Consider the following 17392-nt stretch of genomic DNA (forward strand, 5'->3'; position numbering starts at 1 on the left):
TCAGGAAATATGCACTGTTCACCATTATTTGGTGTGGAGAAATTCTTTGGGTGGTGTTTAAATGGAATTAGGAATAGTTGTTAAAAGTGGTGCAGTCATCATGGTTACCAATTGATGATTGCTACAGACTTAGAACTTTCTAACAGAATTGTTCTTATACTAAAAATGTCATACTTTAACTATGTCATCTACATCTGTACGTCATTATCTTGGTTAATCTCAGACATATAGTTGAACAGCCTTCTGTACATGGTCTACAGTTTATTTGATCATTTTTGTAGTAACCAAATTAAGCTCTGTATTGATCAATGTCACAAGGTTTAGTCCCTGGTCTTTCATTTCTTTCCAGGCTTGTGGACAGTTCCACAGATTTGTCCAGGATGAGAAGTCGCAGGAGTGGAATGCTGGAGAGCTCCCGGACACTCTACTCAAGTTTTTCCCGCAGCATTGAACTGTCTCTGGATGAAATTGTAAGATATATCTCCTCTGGTCTAAATTCTTCGTATTTACTTGGGCACACATTATCTTACACAAGTATTTATCTACTGACTTTCCTGCACTTTGTATTACAACCTGGAATTAAAACATGCTGCAATTTGTCTTATACAATTATTTATTCATTGTTTTGTTTGTTTGCTTTCTTTTAACTTTACATGCTACAGGACACAGCCAAATTCATTCAAGAGAACTTTAAGAAGAGAGAGTGTGTGACATACACCAAGGATTCTAGGTCACTGTAAGCACTTGTTCATCCCCTCACCCTGTTTTAACAAATTATGATACATAGAGATGTGCAGGGGACGGCTGACAACTCTTTGCCTCATGGGCAAGTATAACTGGTCGACCTTCTCTTAGTCACAATAATCACTGATCCTACATCTTGTAAAATATGCCAGTTGCCCAGTCCTTCCCTGGATTGCACTGAGATCATGGCCAGCAGCCCAAACATGAACGAACACAGTGTTGGACCAGCAAAGTCCTAGCACAATCTCTACCCACTGCCTCACTCTTACAGTACTCTGTCAACAGACATCCCAACACATTTCCAGTATAATTTAAGCCTGCAGCACACAACCTCTAAACGCTACTGGCCCAAGGGCAATTGCCCCATTGGCACCTTGCCAGCCATCCCCTGGATATGTTAGACGAATAGGTTTTATGTTCTATCTAGATGATGTTGTAGTGATATTGCAAACTTTTCAATTTTAAATTAAAAAAATATATATTATAGTATATTTAATTGATTATGGCTATGTGCCAAAGATAAGAATTTCTATATTTTTTCTTAATATAATCTGACATATTATGCTTATAACCCCATGTATATCTTTATTCTCGTGATTGCAATAAATCGGGTTTTGGATATACCGTATATACTCGAGTATAAGCCGACCCGAATATAAGGCGAGGCCCCTAATTTTACCCAAAAAAACTGGGAAAACGTATTGACTCGAGTATAAGACTAGGGTGGGAAATGCAGCAGCTACTGGTAAATTTCTAAATAAAATTCGATCCTAAAAAAATTATATTAATTGAATATTTATTTACAGTGTGTGTAAATAATGAATGCAGTGTGTGTATGAGAATGCAGTGTGTGTGTATGAGTGCAGTGTGTGTATGAGTGCAGTGTGTATGAATGCAGTGTGTGTGTATGAATGCAGTGTGTGTGTGTGTGTGTGTGATGCAGAGTGTGATGCAGAGCCTTGGTGGGGGGTTATTTTTTAATTATTATTTTAATATTGTTTTTTGTTTCATTAATATTTTTTTTATTATTATTATTTTTTATTTTATTATTTATTTTATTATTTTATTATTATTATTATTATTATTATTGGTTGCAGTGATATTAGGGCTAATTGGGCCAGCAAGGGAATCAGGAAGCAGTACCATGTCAGTAAGGTTAATATAGCCCACAGAGAATGGGAATTCTAGTAACAGGGCCAGTCTCTTTTGATGGTGGTTCCCTAGGACCCTTGGGCATTATTGAGCAGGGAGAAGGACAAACATATTTTAACATATTCCTAGTTGAAGGATACATTTGAGCAGCTGAAAGATACTAAGACAATACATGAACTTTACTTTCAAATAAATCAACACATGTCCCCAACACATCTTAGCCAAGTACGTATATATATATATATATATATATATATTATGGTGGTCCAGTGGCATTGGTAGTTCAGTGGGGGGAGGAGGGGGGCTGGCAGGGAGCACTTACCTCTCCTGCAGCTCCTGTCAGCTCCCTTCTCCTCCGCGCCGGTCCGGTCAGCTCCTCTGTCAGCTCACACTGTAAGTCTCGCGAGAGCCGCACTATGACCCCGCGGCTCTCGCGAGACTTACACTGGGAGCTGACAGAGGTCCTGAAAGGACCGGCGTGGAGGAGAAGGGAGCTGACAGGAGCTGCAGGAGAGGTAAGTAAACGCTCCCTGCCAGCCCCCTGTCTGTATTATGGCAATGTAAATTGCCATAATACAGAAACTGACTCGAGTATAAGCCGAGTTGGGGTTTTTCAGCACAAAAAATGTGCTGAAAAACTCAGCTTATACTCGAGTATATACGGTAGGTTATCTGAAGATCATTTGAGTAATAGTTTAACAAGAGATGGAAATCTATCTTTTTGCTGCTACTGCTGTTTTTTTTAATATATTTTTGAAAAATAGTACAACTGTAAATCATGATACTCTCATTAACTTAAAGTTTTGCATCAGTGACTCATAGAAAGAAATATGGGCCTCTTTGGTACTAACATTTAAATGATTTCTTCTCCGATTTCAGAGAAAGCCTGTGTAAGTGTGGCTATTCCAAGACTCAACACATTGAAGACACTCAAAACAACACAAACGACAAGTGGAACTACAAGAAACACACAAAGGAACTGCCCACAGATGCCTATGGGGATATTCAGTTTGAAGCATTTGGCAGGAGAGGGAAGGTGAGAACTAATGAGATGGGGAGATACTTGATGGATAGATTGAGTCTATAGCCCTGCGTATTTACTTACTCTTACTGTGAAGAGTGTGGACAGAAGATTAGTAATAAACTGCCTATCTGCTATAGGTTTTAAAGAAAAAAACTACCTAGACCTCAGAATATTAGACAAGATCTGTAAACAAGACAAGAGAAAAACAAACGAGTGGCTTGAGGAATCAAGAGAGAATGGAAGGCATTGTTATCCATGTGGATTTAGGAACTCGAAAACATTCTTCGGGGTAGCCTTTTACTATGGAAATCCACAAATCCAATTCCTCTTTTACTGAGAAAGCATACATTTTAAAGCATAAAGCACTTTATTTTGTACAAGCAAAATACATATTTTGTGTTAAACCCGGCATGAATTTTGTTGTTTTTTAAAAACATTTGTAGTGAAGTACGTGGGATTTTTAAAAAGAAAAAAGCTACTGTAAATTTCTTAAAGTCACTTCACACCAGCTAGTCAAGTTTAAACATATGCAGTATTTCTCAGAACACAATCACAATTAATTACCGGTATTTAGGACACAAATTGTGTCATGTATTCAGTTATTCCACTTATTTTTTTCTGCTTCTCCTTCATGAAAATTATTTTAAAAACTATGTGGAGAAGATAAATCACCCTTTTAAAATTTGTTTTCACTTTACGCCTTAAACGGTAAATCATACAATGTTAACAGCTCACTGCTGGGAATTTCAGACGTTGTAGAGATGACTCTATTTATGACCTCTTCTTCTGTTTTTGTCTCCAGTATTATAAATCACAGATAAACCTGATTTCCAGATTTATTTATTTTGGATAAGCTTTTGAAATGATCACAATCTAATCACAATTTATCTCTAAAAATGACTATAGATGTTAATGGTGACTTCTGTAGATAAATCAGTGATCACAAATTGTGATCATTAAAAAATGTGTCCAAAAGAATTAAATTGAGGCCCATATGCGGTCTCCTTGCAGGAGAAATATGTTGAAATTGACTTTTCATATTTCTTAGATGATAAGATTTTACAAGTAATATATTAGATCACGACAAAATAATCCCAACACTAGCAAACAACTTACACCCACTCATTGGTGAAATTACTTTCTGGGTTCTTAGACGACTTTTGGTTGTCTAAACGACGCTGGACGTCCTTGTCCTGGACGCTGGACGTCCTCGCGCTATGCATGAGGAAGTTCAGCGTCACCTTAATCCCCATAGGAAAGCATTGAATAATGGTTTACTATGGGGAGATCCTAATGCGAGCGCGGCTATTGGGTGTGGGCGGAGCCTGACCCAGCGCCGAGGGACATTGGCGCTGGATTCAGGTGAGTGACTGAAGGGGTTTTGACCCCTTCAGTGATGTCGAATGGGGGGTGGGGGTGGGGTCAAAACGGGGGCACTCCAGGATTCTACAGTGCCAGGAAAACGGGTTTGTTTTCCTGGCACTAGAGAATCCCTTTAAGTAATGCATAACATAAAATCATAGCAAGGAAGCATCTGGTCCATCCAAATTATGTCGCTTGGAGCTTTCTCCATTTGCTTTCCTTCTCCAATAGTTTTCATAATGGTAGCGGTCAAAATAGTTAATTTTTCAACTATGTGTGGTCAACCACTGGTAACTACTGGAGACAACTTTCTGAAGAGTACAGGCACTTAGAGCAAATTGGTGTAGGTTAGGGATATTTATTGTATATGTGTATACAATGTGTATATGTGTATACTATGTGTATATAGGTTATACTAGCCTAATGTGTTTTATTGGGTATGTTTGTAATCTGTATGTCGTATTAAAATTGTATGTTTCCCCATCTACAGTATATCCGGCTGTCTAAAGACACAACCCCTGAGACATTGTATGAATTGATGACCAAATACTGGCAGCTTAAAACCCCAAATCTCATCATTTCTGTCACTGGAGGAGCCAAGAATTTCTCTCTCAAACCACGAATGCGCAAAATCTTCAGCCGACTCATTTACATCGCTCAGTCTAAGGGTGCTTTGTGGATTACCTGTGTGTGTGATTGGGTGACTGAGTATAGAAGGAGGCTAAATATTTGAAAGTGACAAAAGAACACGGAACACATTAGATATCCTCCTTAGGCAAGAAATTCATTCAAAGCACAGGTCTTAGTAAAAAGCTAAAAATATTCCTAATAGGAGCAAAAGATCAGGCATATAACCAGTGGAAGCTGCTCCGTATTTCCCCCATTTTTGGGGCATAGACCACCTAGACATGCTTGGTCTGTTCTAACAGGATTTCTGGCATCACCCATTTACTTTGTTTTGGGCCATCAGATCATGGACGCCCTAACAAATAAGACTGCATACTATCCTGTCGTCTTGGACTGTCTTTAGGAAACAGCATCTAGACTGAATTCAGTCCACTTTAAAGTAACTGCTGTTTCCCATGGTCATGCATCTATAGGTGTATGGTGTCGAACAGGGCATAACAACGCATTTAGTCAGGGGTCGACAACATGAGTGTAAAAGGCTGAGCCAAACAAGCCAGAGGACATTGTTCAATTCTGCCCCACCATCTTTAAACTTCACCACTGCATGTGACTCACAACATTCAATTTGTCCCTTTAAATTTTTGCATTCTGAAGATAGACCCCTTTAATTCCAAATGAAATGTAATATTTACAGATTTTAATAACTTATGTTTTATCTCTGATAGGAATACCATTACCTTACTAAAACAATCACTATGGTTTGTAAGGCACTGCAAGTCAACTAGGATTATGCAAGGATATGTTACTAGCAGTCTCCTTTATAACTAGAACTTCAAAACTTGCAATGGTCTAATGAATTTAATGAATTGCCGCTGCTGTGCTGATCTTCTTTGTAATATCTTTTCTCTTTTATTTTGAATTTACCATTTTACTTGTGATTGCGTTTTTTTGCTTCTGCATATTTCTGAGATTTGGCTTTTTTTTTTCAGTTCTGAATAAATGAATGACTGTGTGTATATATACTGAGGGCATGACAATGGATTATCAGTTTAATGACACTTCCTCTCCTGTCCTTTCTAGGAGCCTGGATTATAACAGGGGGCACTCATTATGGCCTGATGAAGTATATTGGGGAGGTGGTCAGAGACAACACCATCAGCCGGAGCTCGGAGGAGAAAGTCATAGCCATTGGTATTGCAGCATGGGGCATGATTTCCAACCGTGAGACACTTATTCGGAATCCAGACTCAGAGGTTTGAATACTGTATTGCTAAATGGCACATGTACCTCATGATGAGATAATTTATTTCACTCCTTTTATCAATGGTCAACATTGCTGTTTTCTAATCAGTCTAGTCATGACTAATTTCAAATGAAAGATCATTCCTGATGTTGGTAGAGGTGGGCTAAAACAACCATTACCTTTTAGGCTGTAAATAACTGCCATGGCCTCTACCTTGTTTGGGTGCAGCTGTTACACTCTGGCAGCTCTTTTCTGACTTGAGTCATGGTGTCACATTCTAGTGCCATAATATGATGTTGACCAATAGAACTTGTTCCTGAGCTGTTTAAGACCACATTGCAGTCTGTTCAGTGCTCTGTTGTGGTCTAGACAACCCAAGAATGTGTTTGATTCCGATTATTTGGTTATGCTGCTTTCTGACTTGGCTCTGTTGATCAATAATCATAACTTCTTTTCCCCTCGACCTTGGCCTGTTTTTCGATTCTATGTACTTCTGTGTTCCTTGACCTTGACTTGTCTCACTTCAGCCTCTGTCTCATTGTCACTCCTGCCTTTATACGCTAAGCCAAGCCATCCCTAAGACCGGTATTGCATTGCTACTTACTCAATTCCATAGTGTTCATCATGGGTATTAGGGCATTTTTCATGTAGAGTAATACTACATCTATATTTCCTTTAACATGACCCACAGAATAACATAAATTGGATTTCAAGATCATATAGCTTAAATGCAAATGTATTGTATTTAATTGTGTTTGCTTTATTAGGCTTTTATATTAACCCTGGTGATTCTATGTATTGCATGATAATGCTTTTTGATATACAATATCACATCTACAAACCAAATGCATTTTGTCATGTTTTGAAAAGTACAGAAGTACAGGTTATGAAGCTTGGGGTGTCTTTTGCTTTTAGATTAACCTTGTATATTACATGACAGGGGAATTACGTAGCTCATTATGTAATGGATGAGCAGAAGCGAGATCCTTTGTACTGTCTGGATAACAACCACACACATTTGATCCTGGTGGACAACGGATCCCATGGCCATCCAACTACTGAAGCAGATCTCCGAGCATCTCTTGAGAAGTACATCTCTGAACTCAACGTGCCTGGTGCGTAGGTTATAATGACATGGGACTGGGGGCAATTGATCACCCTTGAGTATGCTCCCTTCTAGGATTAAGGGAGGGACATAGTACAAAACAGAGATTAACAAGCAATATATTTTTCAGTAGCAAATGATTAGATATGTATTCAGTATAGAATAGCTCAAGGCAGGTCAAACAGACTAACATCACTCAGCCTTGTGGTCCTTCATTATAAACACTTTATAGTAACAACAACTCTATCAAACTAACATATTTTAATTGTATTTCATCAGATTCCAATTATGGTGGGAAAATACCCATTGTGTGTTTTGCTCAAGGAGGTGGGAAGGAAACGCTAAAGGTAAGTGAGAGGAGTGGTCTCTCGAAATATATGAAAATAGTATTATAGTATTAGTAATAGTATTATAGAGAAAAAATCAGAACAAGACAAGTAAAAAAATACTACATAGAAACGTGTCACAAATGAGGACTAAAGAGATGTTAGAGTGGAAAATGAAAGAAGATAACTATTGAATTATGGCTGTGATTTAATATTTTTGGATAAACTTTCAAATGGTTGCAATCTGTTAGAAAGAACTTTCTAAATGATTTTTCTGCAAAAGTCACCGTTAAAATCTATGGGAAATTTTGTAGATAAATCATTTGAAAAGTTAACTGATAGATTGTAAAAAGCTTACCCAAAATAATAAAATAAAGGTCAATATGTGCATTATACATAATACCCTACAAATTTTGTCAGTCTTTTCCCAGAGAAGACATATTCAGAACTATTGAGCATAAATATGATCCAGTTTAACTTTTCCTTGAAAAATCATAAATAACTATTTTCTCTCGCTCAGGCAATTAACATAGCCATCAAGAGTAAAATTCCATGCGTCGTTGTGGAGGGATCTGGGCAAACAGCTGATGTTATTGCTAGCTTAGTTGAAGCAGAAGGTACTTCACTAGCTTCGTCGACCATCAAAGAGAAGTTGCTCCGATACCTTCCAAGAACTGTGTCCCGTCTGGCAGAGGAAGAGATGGAAGCCTGGATACGATGGGTACACTATCAGGGCATCACATAGTATGCCCTTCTCACATAGTAAATTATCTCATACTGGCCAGGGACACACACTCAGGCAAATTCTATTGTACATTATCTTGGACAAGAGAGGTTGGCCAATAAGCCATGGGCACAAACCCAGGCAATGACCCAGCTATATAGTGGTCTAGCAATACATACTAACATCCAACAAAGGGGGGTGCACACAAATAATGTAGAAAGAATAACCGAAGGATTGCATGGTTGAAATTCTGTCCGCTCCGCTCAATTGTATACACCATACCTGTTATACTGTAGTCATATGTGGAATTAGAAAAACGAAACTTTCTGTAAAAGAGGAATAATATCCTGGAAAAGGCAGAGAAGCATTAGTTGTGTATTTATTTGACATTTAACAATAAGAAGACAGTATGCCCAATTCTTTGTAAGTGATGGCTACAGATTGGTTGACCCTGATGCCAAATGTAATTCACAAAAATCTGCAGCAGTTCCTATAGACATCCTAAGAATACATGCTACAAGAAAACACATTTGATCTAAGCCATTAGCAAAATCTCTCGCATTTCATCGCTAGTTATTTTCTGTACCCTTCTTATTACTAACACTGACCATTCTTGCTATCGCTTCTGGAAAATATTACAAGATGGAAAAAGTCATTTCACAGAAATAAGCAGCTTAAAAAAACACACGCTATTCTCTCTAAAACCCCCAGATGTACACTTCTCATCATTAATTATCAGAGAGCTGGACTTTTTAAAAGCGCGATCATAATTCTGGTATAATGGCCATTTTAATAAAATGATGAATTTCTAATGAAGGTATTAGCATCCAGACAGAAAGAAGCTGGTCATGTTTTTATCACAAGACATATTGTTCTTCTAGTATTAAATGTGGATGATGCTATTAGAGGAAAGCAGTCTCCAGATTTTGGACATTTAGGACATTGTCTGCATATGTAATTACCATTATATGATCCCAGTAGATAAATCTAAATTTAGGATTGTACACATTTCCTATGCTGGAGCAGTGTCTCTATATATTGTCCTAAAACAATGCGTTTACCTTTTGCGAAGCATTATAGACCCATTAGTAGCAAAAGGGACCAAGAAACACAGACAAATATACTCAAACAGAAGAACAAGTGTGCACTAAGAGACATATAATCAACATGCTAAAGTGGTTTTAACTTCTGCAAGACAATGATGATTGCCCAGTGTTCTAACATTCCATGAATCTGATTTCATTTCCATTAAAAGGATTGTGTCCATTTTGCCAATTGTTACTATTTTTAAGCTCATTTAAAAATGACTACATACTGGAAAATGAGCTATTTCGGCCTAAACTTTCATATTCACTTTGCATTCCACACAAATCACACGTTACCAAATAACCCTGACATTAAATGTGTTCACTAATGGATCGGGCTTATTCATTACACTGTGACATTTCAGAGGCATGAAAAAGGAAATTGTAAATTGTAGGCCAAAATATCCAAAATTGGTAAAATTCTAAATCGTGATTTTTAGAGCCTGGCTATTTTGGTTGAACATTTGCAATTCGTTTGTCATTTCTCCCCCACCTCAGGATTTGTGAATAAACTCTACAGTTAGAGAATAGGGTGCTCTCGGCTTTTGTGTTTAAGTATATTTATGCTAGTTGGAGATTTATACTTACCATTATGAGATCAGAAATGCTGTATCATGGGGAGGCCTGGAATAAGGATTATTAATTTTTACAAGTTTTTCTTTCACTAATACATCAGTGATCTCTTTCATGGGTTTTCGGTTTTATAACTTGCTTTGTGATGTTCTGTTTTGCAGATAAAAGAGATTATGGAAAATTTTCATCTTCTTACGGTGATCAAAATGGAGCAAGCTGGGGACGAGATAGTGAGCAATGCTATATCATATGCCTTATATAAAGGTATCTCACATAAGAATTTTTTTAAAATCAATATTCATTTCAGTGTAACAGACCTGTAAATAGCGAGAAAGGCTTTATTTTCATGTTGTGGGTGTGGGGGTTATTATAAGCCTTTGGTCACAAATTTTTATATAAAGCGTAGAATAAAAACATTAACATCATTCTATTTAATAATTGCTAGCTTCATCTGAGGAAATTGCAACATTGACACTGTTTATGAAAAGTGTAGCAGCTGTGATTTATCATTTTATATTATACAGATTGCGGCAATAAAATATATCTTAATATTTAATTATGGGTTTCATTTAAATTCGTACTGTAAATGTGTCCCTTGTTTTGTATAGACCATTTGCTTCCATTGTTAATATGGTAACTTGTAAACATAACCATTCCTAAACGTATTACTAGCTTTAAGGGGTTTAATTGCTAAACTTTTATTTTTGTTTTCAACTTGGCTTCTTTATTTTACATTTTATGATGCCAGCGTACCAAAATTCATAAAAATCATTAGATGTGAATTTAGTTTGAATGATTTAAATGTCAGCTGTTCGGTATTTCTTACTATGTGCTATGTCTCTATGCCATGATCATACGCATCTTTTACTTGTATATTACTCATCCCTTTCTTACAGTTAATCATAGTCATTCCCTTCCATAAGCACCTTGTCACGGCTGTTACCAAAAACCTAAAGACCATTATACACCCAATACCTCGAATTCTTTTGCCGCATGTCTCCTCTTCATTTGTATAGTTATACAAATTCTATCAGTCTTCTCCTTCCTAGTATTATAGATCTTTGATTAACATGTAATTTTCAAAACTCAAAGTTTGATTTCCCAAACCTGGTGTTTAGAAAAATCATCCATAATTTTTCCTCCCATTCTTCTTTCTGTTTCTTTTTCTCTACCCTCCTCACTTCAAGCAACCTCAACCACCATCATCTTCATGGACCTTTCTCTTACAGCAAACTTCCCTAGGAACATTTCTCCACGCTGTTTGTCTCTCAGAGAACTCTTTTTCTTTTCTTTCTTAGCACTCCTCTGTGAGTCACTTTATCCATACATGATGGCATCAGCGAGGCTTAAACTGGGTACTCATTTAACCACCTCCTTTTTCCCAATCTCTGTATTCCTTACTGTTGTTATATGAATCTTGTCTTGCATGACCTTGCTTACTTCTGTAGAGTTAACCGGATTCTTCTGCAGGTGAAGACCGGAAGCAGGGGTTGCTGCCAAAGGTGCTCGGCTGGCCCCAGGAAAGTTGTCAAACTATACTAAAATAGTTTGACCACTTACCACTGGATGACGCTAGGGCACCATAACCACTACAATGGGCTGTAGTCGTTATGGTGCTTGGAGTGTTCTTTTAACATATTTTTGTTTGTCTCTTTGTTATACCTCTACCTGTATTGAAATAATAATAAAAAAATAATAATAATTAAGGGGGGGGGGGGGGGGAGGGGAGGGGGAAATCACCCTTATCTAACAAGTGTCCTGTTTTTAACAAGACTGTCTTGATTTGAGTGACCAAAGTGCTTTCCCAGTTTCCTATGAAAGCAAATGAAAAAAGATGAAATGGCCAGTTTAGGTTGTACTGCATACATTGATTAATTTTGTGTATGTTTGTTCATCAACGTGCTACTGGCTGGTATGCTCATACATGAGACAAATCCCCCTAGTGTTCCCCAAAATCAAGATGGAATTTTGTGAAGTATGACAGCATATATGCATATTTACGCATCTACAACCACAAATATAGCAGAAAGAACAAAAGGTCCCTTGAGGACCGGCTGCATGCCCAATGTGTCACACACTAAAACCTGTGGCTTGAGGCTTTATTCACTCATCTTATCACAATTGCAACGTTTCCTATTCGTACAGGTTTAACAAATATACAATAACCATTTAATATGTATCTACATTTGAATTCATTATTACATGTACTGTACATATATTTGTATTCATATAGCATAAGTACACCACCCCCTAAAGTTGACTACAAATATAAACAAGGCATATTATATACAGTGATATATAAAAGCTATAATAGGAAGTACAATAGTCATGTAAATAATACAGAGATTGCAATCCTGTTAATCAAATGACTTTTCCTCTAACTCGCACTGGCCATTTTTAAATATCCATGTTGCAGCTTTCAGCACCAATGAACAGGCTAAAGATAATTGGAATGCGCAGCTGAAACTTCTCCTGGAATGGAACCAGCTGGAGCTGGCCAGTGAGGAGATCTTTACAAATGACCGGAGGTGGGAGGTGAGCTACTTTACCCATGAATAAACATCATGATTCACCATAATAATCAAATCAAAAGACCTCTCTGTGTATGTTCCCTCCTATAATATCTCTACTTTTGTTTGCTTTGTATTTTTTCTATCTTTTCATCTTATCTCCATATTTTTTCCCCGAGTTCACTTTCCATTACGTTTTCCCTTCATCTACGCCAACCTCTTTTTTTTTTTTTTCCAGTCAGCTGACCTGGAGGATGCCATGTTTGCTGCACTGGTTAAGGATAGACCCAAATTTGTGCGACTCCTGCTGGAGAATGGTCTCAACCTTCGCAAGTTCCTCAGCAGTGAAATTCTCAGTGAGCTCTTCTCAGAACATTTCAGTACCCTTGTATTCCGTAATTTGCAGATAGCCAAGAATTCCTACAATGATTCATTGCTCACCTTTGTTTGGAAAATGGTCCTGAGCTACCAGCGGAGTCGGAGGGAGGAGAGAAACAGTCGTGATGACTCTGAGATTCAGGTGAGAAAGAGTTGCAAAACAACTTTCTTATATCCTGCTGAAATACTCCTCTTTGACGTTTTAAGGTAATGCTATGGCACATGCCATGTACACATTTTGTTACTGAGGCTAAGTAAAAATATCAACTCCTAATATTATAAAGCGCCAAAAAACAAAGACATGTTCACCCTACATGTATCTAGACTGTACAGAGAGGATGTATAGCAGAATGTATACACATTCTGAGGCTGGGGCTCTGAACAGATATATAATGATATATTGTGCATGGATAAGTAATGCCATAGAGTGGTTCTTGCGACACCATAATAAACCACGAGATTGAAGGTCAAGTGCTTTCTAAATAGAGAATTGTGAGTGGTTATCTTGAGTAGTACAACAGTGAAGCAAGTGGCCTATTCACTAGTTCTTATGTTTCCAGGTGCCATAGCAACTTATATGTATTACCATCTCAAAAGTACAGTGCAATGGGGAGAAGAGGCATGAACTATGCTCTGTCCTATTTTTTAACCATTAGAGTGTGGATATTTGTCATTCCCTTGATTAATAGGGGTCCCAGGGACCAAGTTTATTTAAAATTTAGGGAGTCTTAACAGCACATTCATGCATTCAGTAGTGCCCTATGGACCATCCTGCAAAATTGGGAGAAAATACATTCAAGGCTACATTTGTCTAAAAGTGTATATACTGAATGTATATACTGAAGTGTTGTAAAATAGGGCACACAGTATATGCAAATATAGTCATTCTAACAAGTCCACCATCTGAGAAGGTTAGTGTTTAACCACAATGGTGAATGTTAAAATGACTGTGCTGAACATTATAACTAACTAGGAAATGGTTGTAATGTTTTTTGTTTTATTTCCATCAGGATCTTTCTCCAATCATAAAGCATCCGGTCCAAGTATTATTCATATGGGCTATTTTGCAGAATAAAAGAGAGCTGTCTAAAGTTATATGGGAGCAGGTATTTATTTATATCAATACCATGACCCTATTTGCACTATTACAGGCTCCCATTTCTGAGAGCAAGCTTTGAGTCATCACAGCATAACACAATCATAATGTACACTTTTAACTGACAGAGTTATACACTAACGGGGTTATTTATTGAAGTCCGAATGGTCCTGTACCAAACAGGGCAAAACCATTCGGCTGCTTACAGGACTATGTGAACTGCAAAATCCGGACAGTGTTCACAATATTTAGAAATGTCAAGGTTTTGTAATGTTAGCACTGCCATTGGGCAAATAGTACTTAAAATTGTTGCTTGCTTGCATGAAAGCAAGTGAAAGATAGTATATGAATCCTACTGGATGCATTCAGTTCAGAATTTTATGAAAACCGGTGATTTTTAAATATTCAGAATCCTATACTTTGTTAAAGATTCAGATGCGAAAGCACTGATTTTAATAAATACCGAATGTCCGGGTGATTGCTGCAGATTCGTTGGGACCAACTAAGCTTTAGTAAATCTGAGAATTGCCATTGCAGTTAGAATTTTCACTGGATTTTGTCCATCTGGACAAAATACAATGTTTAGTGAATAACCCCGTAAACTGTGAATTGACAGGAATTCAAAGTGAATTCAAATTTTTAAGTCAAAATAACCAAAATGAAAACACAACTGACATGGAGAATTTTTCCAATTTGTCTGTTTTGGCCTAAAATGTAGAACTTACTTTGCATTCCCAACACGTCCCACTTTAGTGAATAACTCTGCATGCCATCTCATGTTAATCAGTATTAGGTCATTGTTCTTGTTCCCCTTTTTCTCTTTAGACAAGGGGATGCACCCTAGCAGCATTGGGAGCTAGTAAACTCTTGAAGAGCTTGGCCAAAGTGAAGAACGATATCAATGCAGCTGGAGAGTCAGAGGAAATTGCAAATGAGTATGAAACCAGAGCTGTGGGTAAGAAGTTTGTGAGTTCTAATACACCAATTGTTCCTACATTTGTATATTTCACATCTATACAGGACCAGCTTGTATTCAAAGACAGATAAGAAGTTTGTGTAATTGTTCCCTGGGTGACTTCATTAAAGAGATGCATCTCTGGGTGACATTGACTTGGAATTGCCAGATTTAAAGGGTTGGGTGCTCCAACCATCATGTAGGTATGTAGTACGCCTCTGGCACATGTGATCTAGTTAGCCCAGAACTCTGTTCCGAACTGACTAATGTGAGTGCTCTGCATAGAAAATGACTGTCATCAGCACACACTGCTAGTTAACGACAGATATAATAAGCCTATGGCATTGCAGGCAGTGCTGTGAGTACACACAATCACAATTCGCTTGTGACTTGTTTAAACTTTCCCCTTGCAGCCCACCTTTCTTATAACTATCTCTTCCTGCCTCACTACATTATATAAGAGAGATATTTAAAAGGTTTTCTAGCAATCTCATTTAATGCTAATGCAATGTTAAGAAGCATGCATAACTTATTCCTTCCTCCTCTCTCCATGACTGTTGGAATAATATGATTTATTTGAAGCTCCCTTTACTGTCTGAAGAAGGAATGTCATTTGTCAGGCCATTTGCAGACCTTAAATGGGTGGAATGGTTTCGTGGCACAGGAATTAATTTCTCTACAAAGTGGTAATATATTTACTGGTATATAAATACAGGTAAGTGAGGGTGTTATGGACTCAAATGTAATTGTGCAAAGCAATTAGAGCCCTGATCATATTCACAGTGGTTACCCTAGATACAAACGTGATTTACTGTGGAACCTATTCATCAATATCACTGTGCATTTTTATCTACAAGTCATGTGTATCATACTAATATAAATTCTCTATGCTTGTTACCGGTTCAGAGCTATTCACTGAGTGTTACAGTAACGATGAAGAGTTGGCAGAGATGCTCCTGGTTTATTCTTGCGAGGCCTGGGGTAACAGCAACTGTTTAGAAATGGCAGTCGAAGCAAAAGACCAGCAATTTATAGCACAGCCAGGAGTGCAGGTAAGAGAACTCAAATTTTGACATAACTAGGTCTACCAACAAGTGTCAATACTATGGACTAAAATGTAACCTAAATAGGTGGATATCTTTATTGACATCAACACTGACATGTATGGATATCAATAACAGCAATTACAGTTGTTGCATCCTAGGTGTATTACAAGATTATCCTCTGTCCGCCCCCCCCCCCCCCCCGGAAAACAAATGGTGCAGTTTTTTGTATGTGCCGGCGTGTGTCAGGTGTGTATATCTGTGCTTGTATGTGCCAGTGTGTGTATCTGTGTGTGTGTGTGTTGTTCTGACACACAGATACACACACCTTGACACAGAGCGTGTATGTGTGTGTATGTATGTATCTGTGTGTCAAGGTGTGTATATCTGTGTTTTTATGTGTATCAAGGTGTGTGTAACTGTGTTTGTATGTGCCCATGTGTATGCATCTGACACACAGATACACACACACTGGCAGTTAGTGGCACACATATACACACACTGACACAGATACACACACCTTGACACGTAGTGTGTATATGTGTCTGTGTGTCAAGGTGTAAGTATCTATGTTTCAAAGTGTGTGTATTTGTGTTTGTATGTGCCAGTGTGTGTCAAGGTGTGTATATCTGCACCAGTGTGTGTATCTCTGTGTCTGTGTGTATCTGTGTGTGTGTATGTGTGTGTATCTGACACACAGATAGATACACACACACACACACACACGGACACATAGTGGCACATATATACACATTGACACACACCTTGACACACAGATACACACACTCAGATATGCACTGACACACACATCTTGACTCACAAATATACACACACACTCAGATTCACACAGTGACATATACACCCACAGATACACACTGGCACATACATACAGTGACACACTCAGATACACACACACACTGACATACACACACACAGGAACATACAAACACACTGATACACACTGGCACATACACACACACACACACTTAGATACACACAGTGACACATACACAAACCTTGACACACAGATACACACACTGACGCACTCAGACACACATACTCTTTGACAGACACACATACACTCTCACTGACAAACACACATACTCTTTTACAGACACACATACTATTTTTTTTTTTTTGGAGTGCTGGCATGGAGTCCCTGGGGTCCAGTGGGGCTGCTGAAGTGCAATCCCTGGGGTCTAGTGGGGCTGCTGAGCGGCTGGCATGGAGTCACTGGGGTCTATTGGGGCTGCTGAGCGGCTGGCGTGCTGGCGGCAAGGGAGCAGTGATCTCCCTGCTCAGCTCCCTCGCGCACCTCTTAGTGATGCCAGAGCCGGAGTGACGTCATATTCCGGCTCCAGCATTACTTCTGTGCGCGCGAGTAAGCTGAGCAGGGAGATCACTGCTCACTGCTTCCTTGCCGCCCGCAGCCATTTTATTTTAAA

General features: G+C 38.3%; 1 protein-coding gene across 1 annotated transcript in view; it reads left to right on the plus strand.

Annotated features, from left to right (window-relative positions):
• Window positions 1-359: 359 nt before the first annotated feature.
• The window catches only part of TRPM8 (transient receptor potential cation channel subfamily M member 8), a 35541-nt gene continuing 18508 nt past the window's right edge, over window positions 360-17392 (plus strand). Inside the window, exons 1-14 of the mRNA XM_063430020.1 lie at window positions 360-470; window positions 663-736; window positions 2776-2932; window positions 4773-4950; window positions 5990-6162; window positions 7093-7267; window positions 7537-7604; window positions 8104-8304; window positions 10127-10229; window positions 12382-12500; window positions 12714-12995; window positions 13864-13959; window positions 14775-14904; window positions 15811-15956. Of these exons, the coding sequence (XP_063286090.1) occupies window positions 381-470; window positions 663-736; window positions 2776-2932; window positions 4773-4950; window positions 5990-6162; window positions 7093-7267; window positions 7537-7604; window positions 8104-8304; window positions 10127-10229; window positions 12382-12500; window positions 12714-12995; window positions 13864-13959; window positions 14775-14904; window positions 15811-15956 (1992 nt within the window). The 5' untranslated portion in view covers window positions 360-380. The remainder of the gene's footprint in view (window positions 471-662; window positions 737-2775; window positions 2933-4772; window positions 4951-5989; window positions 6163-7092; window positions 7268-7536; window positions 7605-8103; window positions 8305-10126; window positions 10230-12381; window positions 12501-12713; window positions 12996-13863; window positions 13960-14774; window positions 14905-15810; window positions 15957-17392) is intronic.

The sequence above is a fragment of the Pelobates fuscus genome, chromosome 8 (assembly GCF_036172605.1).
Source record: "Pelobates fuscus isolate aPelFus1 chromosome 8, aPelFus1.pri, whole genome shotgun sequence".
Classification (NCBI taxonomy): domain Eukaryota; kingdom Metazoa; phylum Chordata; class Amphibia; order Anura; family Pelobatidae; genus Pelobates; species Pelobates fuscus.